Source organism: Sebastes fasciatus, chromosome 5 (genome assembly GCF_043250625.1).
Source record: "Sebastes fasciatus isolate fSebFas1 chromosome 5, fSebFas1.pri, whole genome shotgun sequence".
NCBI lineage: Eukaryota > Metazoa > Chordata > Actinopteri > Perciformes > Sebastidae > Sebastes > Sebastes fasciatus.
In genome coordinates, this window is record NC_133799.1 from 4,040,998 (window position 1) to 4,055,200 (window position 14,203).

A 14,203-nucleotide genomic window follows, 5' to 3' on the forward strand; every position below is an offset into this window, starting at 1 on the left:
AAACAAATATTATTAATTTGATATTTTATCTTCATATTATGTTTACTATCATCCATTAGCTACTGTAAACAAGATCAGGATATCAAAATGAAAACAACATACGGAACAGCAGGAATAACTCAGGGTGTTTTCAGTTAAGTAGGATGAAGTCTTCTATGAAAAGCCTCTGGCACTTATGAGGTCCGTATGTGTGTGTGTGTGCACGTGCATGTGTCCGTGCACATCGTCAGCGCTCACTGTAAATTTGTAGCGGATGGGCACTCATCACTACAGCCCGTCCCAGCCCAGCCCACCACGTTAGTGAATATGCATTATGGCTTATGGCTTCATTAAGTCCCAGCGTGTTATAAATTATGACACCACGCTGAACACACACACACACACACACACACACACACACACACACACACACACACACACACACACACAGTCTCAGAGACAGCGTGTGTACACAGAGGATGTTTTGCATACAATACCGATGTTGAAGGGCCACATAATGAAGAGAGCCCGAGCCTTGTGACAGGGCAGAATCAACAGCACCCGCATCATGTTTCCAAAACACTCCTATTATTTCTGACAAGATCCGCGGAAGGCCTTCGACGCGGTGCAGATGTTGGAGAGACGGCGTCTTAACACAATTTAATGGGGGAAAGTACGTCCTGGGGATTTCATTGATATCAAAAGCAGCCGGCGTGCTGAGGCAATTACATGACACAACTTAATTAATCATTTGACAATGAGGGGAAGGGCATTGTTTTAGATGATCGTTATGTGTTTAAGGGGTTTTGCGCACACTCAAGGTTTCGCAATGATGCAAAGCGTGGTTCTCCATGTAAATGGGCGCTAAGCGATTACCATATGAAAGCAGCGCGCCCGACAACACCTGCCGACATCCTTGGAGCTGATGGAAATAAAAGGTCATCAAAGCATGGGATTACAAGGTGACCACCAAGGAAAAGCTAATTGCGATGAATAATGGAGAGCTATTGTCAAGTAATTAGCAATTAAAACGCTGCATTTTGAGTGTAATAGCTGCAGACGCAGTCTGTCTACCACGCCATATTGGTAATTATTGTGTGGAAACCAGCCTCATGAATGGAGCATGTTATGACTTTGAGGCACGAGTTAATTTCACACCTTTCTTTAGCATATCAAAGTAAAAAATGTTCACACTGAGATGGATAAAGGCTGATTTGTTCTATCAGGTTAACAACTAACAGCAACTTTGCAAAGTTTTTTCCTCACTCTATAGAATCATGTGCATGATAATGTAATCTAAAGAGGGGTTACCATCCCCAGCCATCAAGGCAGGTTAGCTCCGATGAATTCAGACAGAACAGAAACCTCCCTGTCTCACATTGGCCTTCCCCTGCCACTCCGATTATACGGAAGAAACAAAAAAAATTAAAAATTTGATCATTCCCATTCTGTAATTTTTCTATTAAGAATATGTTTCCTTTCAGGTATCAGAAGGGTGAAACCTGAAGCCATCGGTGCTCTGTGTCACACGGCACTTAAAGATACAAAACAAAGGACGAGCAGGTTGAGGGTGAACAAAAGGAGCGCCCAGGAAAGGTGCCGAGGGTTCAGAGGAAAAGAAGAGGAATGTTTAGACGTGAATGATGGCAAAAGTACCACTTTTTTTTTATCCAAACGTTAACAAAGAAATGTGGTCCTTTTGAAAACTGGAACATGTACATGAGTTGCTCCCAGGGTCAAGGGCAACTTGAGTGTAAGAAAATGAATTCCCAAGCACTAAAAAAGCCACTTAAGCAAGAATGCTGTGTTGATTTATTTTACAGAGCAAAGGGTCAACCCTCTCTGGCTCTGTATTGTCGGTGCATCGTCTGTGACTCAGGGACAGCTCTTCATGCTCTGGAGAAGACGTGGATGAAGAAAGGAAAGAGAAAATGTGAAATAGCAAAGGACATGTGAGATGTCCTCTTCGATGGTCAGACGAACGGAGGTGATGAAGTTAAAATAAAGAAGTCTGGAGAAAAAACAGATGAGAAATAGACAGGAGAAGGACGGAGCCTAATGCAATACTTACCATTATCTTTGAAGAGCTGGGTAACATATAACTATGTTACCCAGCTCTTCAAAAAAAGCTGCTTGTATACAGCGAGGATGACCTTGTACATTCAGTCAAAGCAACAAGAGGCAAATGAAAAGATGAGGTATGTTTGTATTCATCAGAACGGGAGACTCGTCAAGCGTGGTTCATTCTACCCACAGAGGAGACGGTTTGTTGGATTAACTTTAGCACGCTGTATTTACAGAATTTTATTTTTATTTTTCGGTGACATTAACAATATTTTTATATTTAACATCTTGCATGTATCTCCAGAAAAATGAACGGATGTTTGTTGTGCTTAAATACTAGTTGAAAAAAATACTTTTTTTCAGAGATTATTGTTAAATCGGGGCAAAATGTTTGTGTTTTGAATTGTTAACTGCGCTACAAGGAAAAAACCTTTTTGGATTTCCACTAGCTTCTTAAAGTTTGGAACGGTAAGTGTCTAAAAATGAGAAATAGACCAGAAGTTCAGAAAACAAGTGCTGTATTTTAAGAAGGCTCGGATTCAATATCACCTATGCGCATCTAAAGTTAACCCTATTTACATAGACTAAGAGCCACATTTGACCAAGACTGATTTTCATGACTCGAGTCTCATCCATTAAATCGTATCTCTCCGTCTATCGCCACTCAACCAAAGCCTCCAACCTTACACGGCTACGGCGTATCTAAATGGTAATAAAGCAGCATCTCAATACAATATGTCCTCCTTCATTGCATATTGTTGGGTGCATATTGTTGTTCTTTTTTTTGTCCTACTACGGTTGCTGCTTGGGGCCCCCGCGAAGCCCTGGCCAGCGGCTTTGTCAGGATGCTAAATGGAGGGCCGTGAGTTTAAAAACTTAAAGAGGCAGTGAAATATTAGCCAATGTGGGTGAGGAATGAGTGGCTGAGAACCGCGGCGTGTCAGTGTTTAATGGTCGGACTCGGATGCATATAAGTTAGTCCAAGCATGAAGGGCAGTGGGATGCTCGCGTGGAAACGATCGTCGCCTCCCCTCCCTTCCCATCCCTCCTCCTCCCATCCACAGACACACACACGCACACACACACATACACACTCATACCGTCGCACCCCACCCACACAGCTTTTAAGCAAGGAGCCCATCAGAAACTTGTCATTTCTCTCATTCACTCCGACAGCCTTGAGACACAATACAGACTTACCTCTGTGTTGTACACCCCATATATCAGGAAGATGAACAGGCCCTGCAAACACAGACAAAGAAAGGAGGCGAGAGAGAGAAAGAAAGAGAGAGGGAGAGAGAGAGAGAGAGAAAGAGGAGGAGGACAAAGTTGTTACAGTTGTTTTCTCTCTTATCCTCTAGTAAAAAACAAAAGATGAAAGGTAATGAGCGGGAGCGACATGTACGAGTTATTCGCACTCTTTCCAGAGCTGTAGTAGACGGTCGTGAAAAGTAACGAGAGAAGAAGCCGGACTTGGAAGAGTCCAAATTGGGCCACCTCCGTGAGGCTCAGCTTGCGTTTGTTTCGTCTACAATGCTCGCGCTCCTCGTTCCAGCCCCCACTGAGCCATCAAAGGCTCCAACCCAAGGTTCCACATAGCTTTATCGAAATAGAAAATCTTTAGTGCCCGTGCTCAGCCTGTGTTCTGCGACACAGAAACACACACACCTATATATATATACAGTATATATATATATATATATATATATATATATAAGATTGAGTATCAACAAACACACAAATAATACATCGAATTCATGTTCACACATATACACACGTATACATACCCACAAAGTCCATGCATTCACTAACAGACACAAATAGCCATAAATTATGAGGAAAGAAAGACCGTATGAACAGACACATATTAAAAGGCACGCGCACACACACACACACACACACACACACACACACACACACACACACAGGCACATAAAGAGAGCAACTCAGGCCAGACGAGACTATCAAGGAAAACCATTGGAGGAAAGCGGAGAAAGAGAGAGACAGAGGGAGCATAATGAAAAAAATGACACATAAAAGAAGATATTTCATGTTCACAAACTCCACGGCTAGTACCCATGGCCCAAGAATGCCATGCCCTTGGACGCATAAAGGCTGCACTTTTGGTCACAGAAAAACATCTATTTTTCATTCCAATCCATTGTGGCATCCACTGAATGTACAAGCTGTGCATTCGCCTTCGAGCCATAATGTAATACCGTCGCCTCAATAGAAACAGTGAAAACTACATTCTCAGAGCACCGATTGAACCGTGCCACAAAAGATGTACTGACAAAAATGAAAAGGCAGGTAAAATCCTATAAATTTCAAGGCTGATAGATACAGTAGATTCTTTGACAAGCCAACGGCGCGACCACAGTGGGGTCTTGCTGGCACAAAATAAAGTTTTAGAAGTACATCTCTCCCCTTTCACCGCTCATTTGTGCGTCTGTGTTGCTTCATCTTTAAACGAAGGTAAGGACACATCCTGAGGACAGGCAGGCACAACCTGGTCAATGCATCAATCAAGTCGAGTTTGGAGAATCCAATTTTTGCCAGAGGGGGATCTCGATGCATCACCATTGACAACATGATTTGGGGGGCCCATTCAGAGTGACAGGCCGGCGATGGCGACGGTGACGACCTCTAGCCCGAGCTACTGCCCATTCACCTCCTACTGGCTGCTCTCCTGTCCTCCAGGGACTGAATTGCCCTGTCTGTCGGGCTGTCAGGTGACATCTTGGGACATCCATCCTCTTTAAACTGACAATTCGGCCGGTCTCTGACATGCTGAAGACAACAGGCATCAAAACAAGGGATCTCAAGCTGAGAACTGCAGTTTTATCTCTACACTTCTTAAAGGCACTTCCTTTTAACTCCACATGTTTGACATGATTTTTTATTTCAGAGGGCAGGCCTCCATAATATCAAACAAACTAGGACAAAATCCTCCGAAAATAGAGTCTACTGCACCTCCTGTCTTAGAAATAAACTCTTAGATACTGTCAAGAAAGCTGGCTCCTTTGTCACTTTTGTATGCAATATAGGTATGGAGTACAATATAAGTACTCCATTGAAGAAAACTACACATCACCAACAAGGTCTTACAACCTAATAAAGGCAGTGCTGCTAATGGAGTGTCATTATGAGAGTGTGAATGTTTTTACTTGGGTTATTAAACAGGCTTTAACAATGAAGTAATGTATTATATATTGTATATAGAGTCTATCATAACATATTGTTGTGTCATATACTCTCCACACATACATATAACACGCATGAACACAAGCACACGCAGACAATACCAGACAGTGGGTGGTTAATTTGCAACACATACCCTATTGTATTGCATTAGAATTGCAATTTCCGACTTATTGTTGCAATTTGATTATCATGTTTTTGATCATTCCTCTTATTTGTAATTAATCTTTTGTTGTGTAGTGAACAAAGTGGGGAGAACATACTCTGCACATTAGGAAAAATGATCTATTAGAATATAATTGAGTTAAAAATAAGTGGCAGCACAACAATAATGATGGATTGTTTAAAATGTTAATTCATTAATATTCCCCACTAAAAACAAACAGAGACGAAAAATGGGGCGCATTATTTAAATGCATGTGTGCTTTTCTAAACCCGGTCCTGTTTCTTTTGAACTCGGCGGCAAATGCTACAAATTTATGCAAAGAATGGTTGCGGTTGCTTTCAAAGTATTGCTATACTGTACATCAAACAGGGGAGCATAAATTAATTAGCATCCAGCTAATTAGGGAACAATTGTATGTTTAAAAAGTTAAAGCCAACAAACACTGTGTTTGACCAAAAACAGTATTACCCCAGAGAGATGCTGCAATGCAAGACAGAAAATAGCATTTGTTTAAATGAGAAAGCAGAAAGAAAGAATCAAAGGCAGAGATCGATTTACTTATAAGAACTAAGTCAATTCAATTTAACCAGGATGATGGCGTTCTAGCCCTCGTACTGTTTACTAGGGGTGGGAATCACCAAAGGCAACATGATATTATCACAACGCTTAAGTCACGATACGATCTTATTGATATCAATATAATGTGATATATTGTGATTTATTACCTTTTTTCAAATGAAAATTATGCAGCTTGTCAACATCTGTTTTATCGAATAAAATACAGTTTTAACTCTGTTCATCTCAGAGTTTTCATTCACATATCTTGAGGTCAAGGGACCCCTTTGAAAATGGCCATGCCAGATTTTCCTCGCCAAAGTTAATGCCCCCCCCCTATTTACTACTCACGCATTAAATGTTTGAGCCAATCCATCAACCACTGGTAATACTGTACTAGAAATACAAATGGCAATGTTTCTATTTAATAGCTTCAATGTATGAAATGTAAGATTTAATTAACAAGCGTATTATCCTCACATGTCAAAAGCTAAAAGTCTATTTAGATTGACAGCTGAATTCCCATTTTCAGTTAACTGAATCAGTTGCCAGAGAGCGGAGCTGATTGGAGGCCGTGTCACATATTTAGTCATTTAACGTTATGAGGAGACAAAGTGAATGTGAGCCTGTAGGAGTTCAGGGTTTAGCTGAAGGATTCTTTCTACAGAACGCAAGGCTGTTGATGGATGTACTTGTAGCTGCCAGGATCGAGCCGGTGACCTTTCCGTTACAATTATTAACAACCAACATAGCGTATAATGGGCAGCATATATGTTATTCTTACCACAGATGTTAAGTTACACATTATATTTGAAGCACTTTTCATGTGCAACAAAATGCAATGTGTTTTTCGTAAAACCTCCATAATCTCTGCTATAACTTACAGTGTGTAAACAATTGCTATACTGGAAAAGGGTATCAGTGGAGCTGGTAATTTCTAGGGCAACGATTAACAATTATTTTCATTGTAGATTAATCTGTCGATTATTTTCTCGATTAATCGATTAGTTGTTTGGTCTATAAAATGGAGAAAAATGGAGAAAAATGTCGATCAGTGTTTCCCAAAGACTAAGATGACGTCCTCAAATGTCTTGTTTTGTCCACAACTCAAAGATATTCAGTTAACCGTCATAGAGGAGTAAAGAAATCAAAAACATTTAAGAAACCAAATAAACATTAAGAAGCGTGAGTCAGATTAAACCGATTAATCGATTATCAAAATAGTGGGCAATTAATTTAAGTTGACAATTAATAAATTCATTGCTGCAGCTCTAGTAATTTCAGCAATTTTCATTTGTGAATGCTATTTTACTTTGATTAATTATTTACATGAGACCTCCACATATATAACTAGTCCAGAGTTAAAGAGAGAGATAAGAAACACAATTCTGGAGGAAAAAGATAAATTTCCTCCCTTTTTGGTGTCCTCCTGCCTCTGATACTCTGACAGAAAGTGTCAGGGCTTACAGACTTCATCCTTGTACGTATATGTCCAGCAGTCACACAAACCTCCACAACAAGCTTGGCTGTGGACAGTGATAAATACTAGTTAAGTCCCATAAAACAGCCCCAAACTTCCATAGCACATATATAGTCCTTATTTTGACACACTGTAAATGCATTTTACTTTTAATTTGGGGAGTTCACCTGCTCTGCTTTATACATGCTCCTACTGACATTCCACTGCAACACAAACACAAACAAACAAACGCACATTCACAGTGTTAGTCGCTCCACTTTTCTCTCTGTGTTACAATTGAAACAGATTCTCAGTGAACAATGCCTCTGTATTTAATCCCCTCCTTTACATTTACACACCCCTATTTCCTCATCTACACAACCTCCCAAATGTGTAAAGTTAGAGAGCGCAGCACTGGCAGGTAAAAAGACTCAGAAAACAGCAAGTTTATGATATTGTCCTTGGGAAACAAATTTTCAATGTAAAGATATGAAAACTATGATTAAGGAGGGAGGGTAGTGTCCTGGCAAGGAGAGAGCGACTGGCAGGGCAGCTTTCTCTTTCTTTCTTTGGATATATTGCTGCTGTCAGCTTAGCACTTCTTTTTATATGAGGGGGGATAAAAAGTTAATACAAGGTATGATGATCAGAATCAGCATCATATTCATTGGCCATGTGAGTACACATACCAGGAATTTGACTCCGGCTTTTGTCGCTCTCAAAGAACTTACACAGAAATAGAAATACAGCTAAAAACAAGGACAACAAAGCTGAACAAGAATAAACATACAATGTCTATAAGTCAGTACAATGCATGTTTTGAGGATAACTCCAGTTTATTTCAACCTGGCCTCACGCAAAACAACGTATGTCAGGGCGAGCTGCGCAGGCCTCTTACAGTTAGCCATAATGGCAGTTTTAGCCGACTGCTTTCTGTGTTTACTTTCATTCATACTCAGAGACAAGCGTTTGAAATAATCAGGTAAAAACAGATTTGGTTCCCAGAATCTCTACAACAAACGGAGGTGGCGAGTACAAAGGTAGCACGACTCCACAAATAGCCACATTTATGGGAAATACGCCAGGTTGAAATAAACCAGAATCATCCGTCAAGGCTATATTGGCAGTCACTCCAATGACTAAACACAATTTAATAATTTTAATCAGCTCCACTAATCAAAAGGAATGTTACACTAGTCTCAGGCTTGAAACCAGTTATGGTCACAGCCAAGAAGATGTCTTCATTGTCAATCCAGTAGTGCAGGACAGTAACTGGAGGATTTTTAAAAATTATTATTTCCACAAAGACTGAGCCCTTTGACTCTCCAATTTACCACAGGGGCTGTGGCTTAGGGAACCCCTCACCCCTTGAGCTTCATGTTTGGTACAGGTTGGCCCGTTCAGTAATATATCCATGGTGCTTTTGCCAGCAATACATTTATTTCCGCACATGGATCTCAAAAAAATTCATACAGGCCTTTGGTGTTTTGCGATCAGCCACCACCTCTATTGGCATTATATCGATATTATATCGATATCGGGATACGAGACTAGATATTGTTTTAGATTTCGTAATATGACACAAGTGTTGTCTTTTCCTGGTTTAAAAAGGCTGCATTACAGTAAAGTGATTTTAATTTTCTGAACTTATCAGACTGTTCTAGCTGTTCTATTATTTCCCTTCACCCACTTCAGTCATTATATCCACATTACTGATGATTATTTATCAAAAATCTCATTGTGGAAATATTTAGTGAAAGCAACAATAGTCAACATTACAATATCGTCGCAATATCGATATCGAGGTATTTGGTAAAAAACTAAAAAACATAGTTTTTCGCCATATCGCCCAGCCCTACCTCTAAGGTTAAAGCTCAAAGCTTACTTTCCATGTCCTCTTAGCTGCGTGACTTAAATGTTGTTATCTGCCCATTCTCAGTTTAATTTGGTTAGCAGTACAATGTGGTTGGCAGGGAGGCACATCTATATGATTTGTAGTAAAAGGGTGAAACCTTCAAAAAGACGGGCATAGTCTTTTAAAACCTCCGTCTTTACATTGGCTGTTAGGGGGAAATAAATTCAGCCTTTACAAACATACAATGCCAGAAATTAGAGTAATGTAGACAAGTCTATCATGTAAACAGTCTACGTAAATTAAGTTGCTCCAGGACAAGCACTAAAGCTAAAAACCAAAAGATTCTTTCCTCTGTTGGCACAAAGTAAAAAAGTTTCCCTTCATCTCAGCGTCTAAATAAAACATTTCATAAATGAGATAGCTGAATTTGTTACTTTCATGAGAGTTATTATAAACCACACGGTCCACACAGTTTTTAGGAGAACTTCAGGCGCTGCCATTGCTCAACGTCAACAATGATTTATACTTGTTTAACCCAACATCAAAAATCAAAATAGATATACTTTTCACAAATGGCATTTTTCAATTGGGCCGACAGTTTTCTCTTAAGTAGCCGAAGACCGCAACCTCCACATCCTTTTAGAGAATTCCAGGCTTCGGCGTCACCCAATGCCAAAAATGAGAGCTATTTGAACAAGTTGAACCCAACGTCAAATACCCCAGCCTAAATTCAAACACACAGAGACACTTTTCACAAATAGAGCTATCTGCATCCCCACTTGGCGAAAAAAGGGGAGGAAAAATTCTCCCCTTGCACCTGGTAATCATTACGGAAATGAGAGACAGAAGAGGTTAAAACGCTGTGATGGGGGGAAAAGAAAAGAAATTCACACTTCTGCGCTGGGGCTTGCTAATGTCTCTGACCCCTCCACGCATAAACAGTTTAATTAACATGTATACATAACTTTCACTTTAACTGCTCATGGCATGTCAAATCAAAGTGTCTGTCAAAGCTGTGAAACAGGGAGTTGATACTTTGCAGGTCCTCAGTTCAAATCCAGCTCTGTGTAACGGCTCCAGCTGGCCAGAGAAGCTGGCAATAAGACTTGGGAGGCGGACAGACAGGCAGGTAGACGGGCAGCCTGCCACTGTGTCAGTTTGATGAGGTAAATACCTCCCAATAAAAGCTTTGCAACGCCCTGCTACGCTTTGCTCAAATCAAACAGGAGTCAGTTTGAAGTTTTTCAGTGGAAAACCAAAATACAAACCAAACATAGAAGAATCCAGGTGACATCAACAACACTGAGGTCGCGCCATTTAAACATTGAAGTAAAAAATGCTGCATCTGCAGCAATATCATGCTGTTCAAGTGAATATGAACAAGCATAATAATGCCCAAGTGCAGCCATGGTCATTCTTATATTATACATGTTTTGCATGGGTTTATTATACATTATTACACGGCTGTGTTCAATACTCGATTCCGATTGGTCAATCACGGCGTTCTGCGGCCTGTAACTTCTTTATTATAGACCGTTGCTATGGGCGCAGTTCAGATGTCGGACTCTGGCGGACCGTTTTTGTGTCAAAATATTAATTTCTTCAGTAAGTAGCCATGTAATAAGCGGGATAATGTACAGCGTGTAGGTCATTGTTGTGAAAGAATCCCCTTCAGTGCGACCTGTTGGGGATTCTTTCACAACAATGACCGGCGATTATGATGATCGCATGATTGTCCATAGTGATTAATCGCAAATAAACGATTTTTTATCTGTTCAAAATGTACTTTAAAGAGAGATTTGTCAAGTATTTAATACTTTTATCAACACGGGAGTGGGTAAACATGCATGCTTTATAAAAATGTATGTATATATTTATTAATGGAAATCAATTATCAACACAAAACAATGACAAATATTGTCCAGAAACCCTCACAGGTACTGCATTTAGCATAAAACATATGCTCAAATCATAACATGGCAAACTGCAGCCCAACAGGCAACAACAGCCGTCAGTATGTCAGTGTGCTGACTTGATTATGACTTGCCCCAAACTGCATGTGATTATCATAAAGTGGGCATGTCTGTAAAGGGAGACTCGTGGGTACCCATAGAACCCATTTACATTCACATATCTTGAGGTCAGAGGTCAAGGGACCCCTTTGAAAATGGCCATGACAGTTTTTCCTCAACACAATTTTGCATTTTAAGTTTGAATCGTTATTCTCTTGGTACCAATGGACTCCTTAGGTTTTCTAGTTTCATTTGATGCCAGTATCTTCCCTCTAGCTTTAACTTGGGATTAAATATCCCAAGTCGCGTTAATGCATTAAAGAAATTAGCGGCGTTAAAACGAATTTGCGTTAATGTGTTATTATCACGTTAACTTTGACAGCCCTAAAATACATACAATCCTGAGAAACTGGACTTGGCTGCAAAACAATGCACAGGCAATAATGTCCATCCAGTCTCATTAAACTCTCTATTTGGTTCTCTTCACAATGACGCATTACAGTATATAGTCTGTGTATGAGGGCGGGGATGGGGTCAAAGATTTCTTCCTGTTTCCATCCCGTTGTACATTATTAAGGAAAGCGGATCAGTCACTCTTTGAGAAGAGCTATTAGGACTCTCCCGGTTTCTTTCCCACATACACATCCAGCCAGTTGGGCTGTCACTTTGAGGAGGGGACCCCCAAGCCAGCCTGCCTCTACAGGGTGTACAGCTACAGAGGCACACACACACACAAACAGGCACACACTGAGGCCGGCAGCAACACCAGTACTGGTGTGTGATGGCTCAGGAGAGGAGGGAGAGTTATTAGCTTAGCCCTGAACCACCTACTTAATATAGGGGCCGGCGGTGATTGCTAACAGAGCCTGGCAGAGGTGACAGCTTTTGGCCCTGCTTGAGGAAATCCAATTGAAAAGCAGCCAAGAGGAACAACAACCCCGAAACAGATGTTGCTCGCTACCACCGGCGCAACTTGGGTACACACAACCCAGCGGCAACAAACCGCCATGGCAAATCTGACACACAAACATACACACGGCAGCGGACACAGAGTGGAGCACACACACACACACATATATATACTGTAGGGCCACATGAAACTGTACAATAACCGCATGAACAAGGGAGGAAAAATGCATCACCAGGAATGTCCATAGGCGCATAAGTTGTACACAATGCATACAAGTAAAGCTCACTCATGGTGCTGTTTATAGAATATGCATTGCAACTGGCATTTTAATAATCTGACTTTAATCCTGATTTCTTTTTTGTTTTAATTATTTTTTCACCTGTTATCTAATATTAAAAAATATTAATATATCATCTAATGCTTTTTTTAAATAAATAACAATTATAGTAAGCCATAAAGCCCCTATATTTAACAGATAAGAACGGCACAATACAATAGGGTTGTGTATTGGCAAGAATCTGGCGATACGATACGTATCATGATACAGGGGCTCCGATTCAATATATTGAGATATATTGTGCATACAATCTGAGTAAAAAAGTTTACTTTTTTATGCAATCAGAATAGTGTGATCTGCATTTGCATTTATCATCATTTAGCAAATAAAATAAAGTATTTTAACGGAGTTAATCTTTGCATTTTAACTATTATTAAAAATCTAGTGTTTTTGAGAATTTATACAGTATCACAAAACATAATATCACGATACTCAATATTTTCTTCTACCCCTACAACACAATAAAGAATGAATTACATTAAAATATTTACTTAAAATAAAACATCATCCCCAAAAAAATAAACACACCACCCAACGACGAACACATACTGGGCATTTCCCTCCAGTTTGAACAGAATTTAAGGATCCATAAACTCCATCAATCCAAGGTTAGATTTTCTTTTTTCATTGCGGAGCACAAAACACTCTGGCAGCGAACCCAGAAATGGAACTAAGAGGAAAAGTAAAAAAAAATCAGGGAAGAGTTTGTAAATCTGTTAAAAACATCTATATTCAGCGGGAGGCCAAAACAAAACCTTTCCCCTCAGAGAATACACCCACCCACCCAAACATCCATCCATCCCTCTTCTTTTCTTTTTTCTTTTTAACATCTCTGGCAGGGCATTTCAATGAAAACATAACACGCAGGCCCTCAAATCATTACAGCCCCTTGCTCCAATATTAATTGAGTTTGGCAAGGCTGACCATGCCTCAGTCATAATAACATTCATTTATTTTTTTCTATTACCGCTACTGCAAAAGAGCAGGGAAGAGAGAGAGAGAGAGAGAGAGAGACAGAGAGAGAGAGAGAGAGAGAGAGAGAGAGAGAGAGGGGGGGAAAATGGGCTAAAATCAATTCTGACATATCTTTATTGCCAGTCGATGACAAATGACGGCACATTTGCCATTGCTCTGGCATTGTGTCAGTGTATGTCATATCGATTTTACATCAGACGGACAAATGTTATTGATGAAGCACCCAAGTAACAGATGAGCACTCCATTTTACTTGTTTTAACGTGTAAATAAACCAGAATGATGGGGGAGCGAGAGGTTGACTTGTGTAGCAGATCTTTCCATTTGCTAATACACATGATTTAAAAAAAAAAAAAATCTTTAAAATGAACTCAAATCTGAGGCGTTTACACAAACTGGGCCTGTTGGGAGTGGGTAACTACACCCTGAACCTGATCACACTGCACACATGTGGTAATGTAACGGAGGGGGTGGTGGTGGTAAAGAGAGCACGAGAAAGAGAGTGAACTGTAAACAAACTAGCTTTTAAACAAGACAATTTAGGATTGCGTGTCTTAGGCGCCAAGCAAAACACAGCCATGGAAAACTGATACAAACTTTTAACACATGGGTCAAAGCAGGAGTCTTTGAACTGGCGAGGGAAAGCACGCGGCGAGCGCAGAGAGCTGTTTAATTAAAAATACTTAGGTAT

General features: G+C 40.2%; 1 protein-coding gene across 2 annotated transcripts in view; it reads right to left on the bottom strand.

Annotated features, from left to right (window-relative positions):
- LOC141767364 (adhesion G protein-coupled receptor D2) overlaps window positions 1-14,203 on the bottom strand; it is a 105,938-nt gene that overhangs the window by 50,901 nt on the left and 40,834 nt on the right. For both annotated transcript variants that reach the window (XM_074634578.1, XM_074634576.1), the window contains one exon: window positions 3,244-3,285. In XM_074634578.1, coding sequence (XP_074490679.1) covers window positions 3,244-3,285 — 42 coding nt within the window. The remainder of the gene's footprint in view (window positions 1-3,243; window positions 3,286-14,203) is intronic.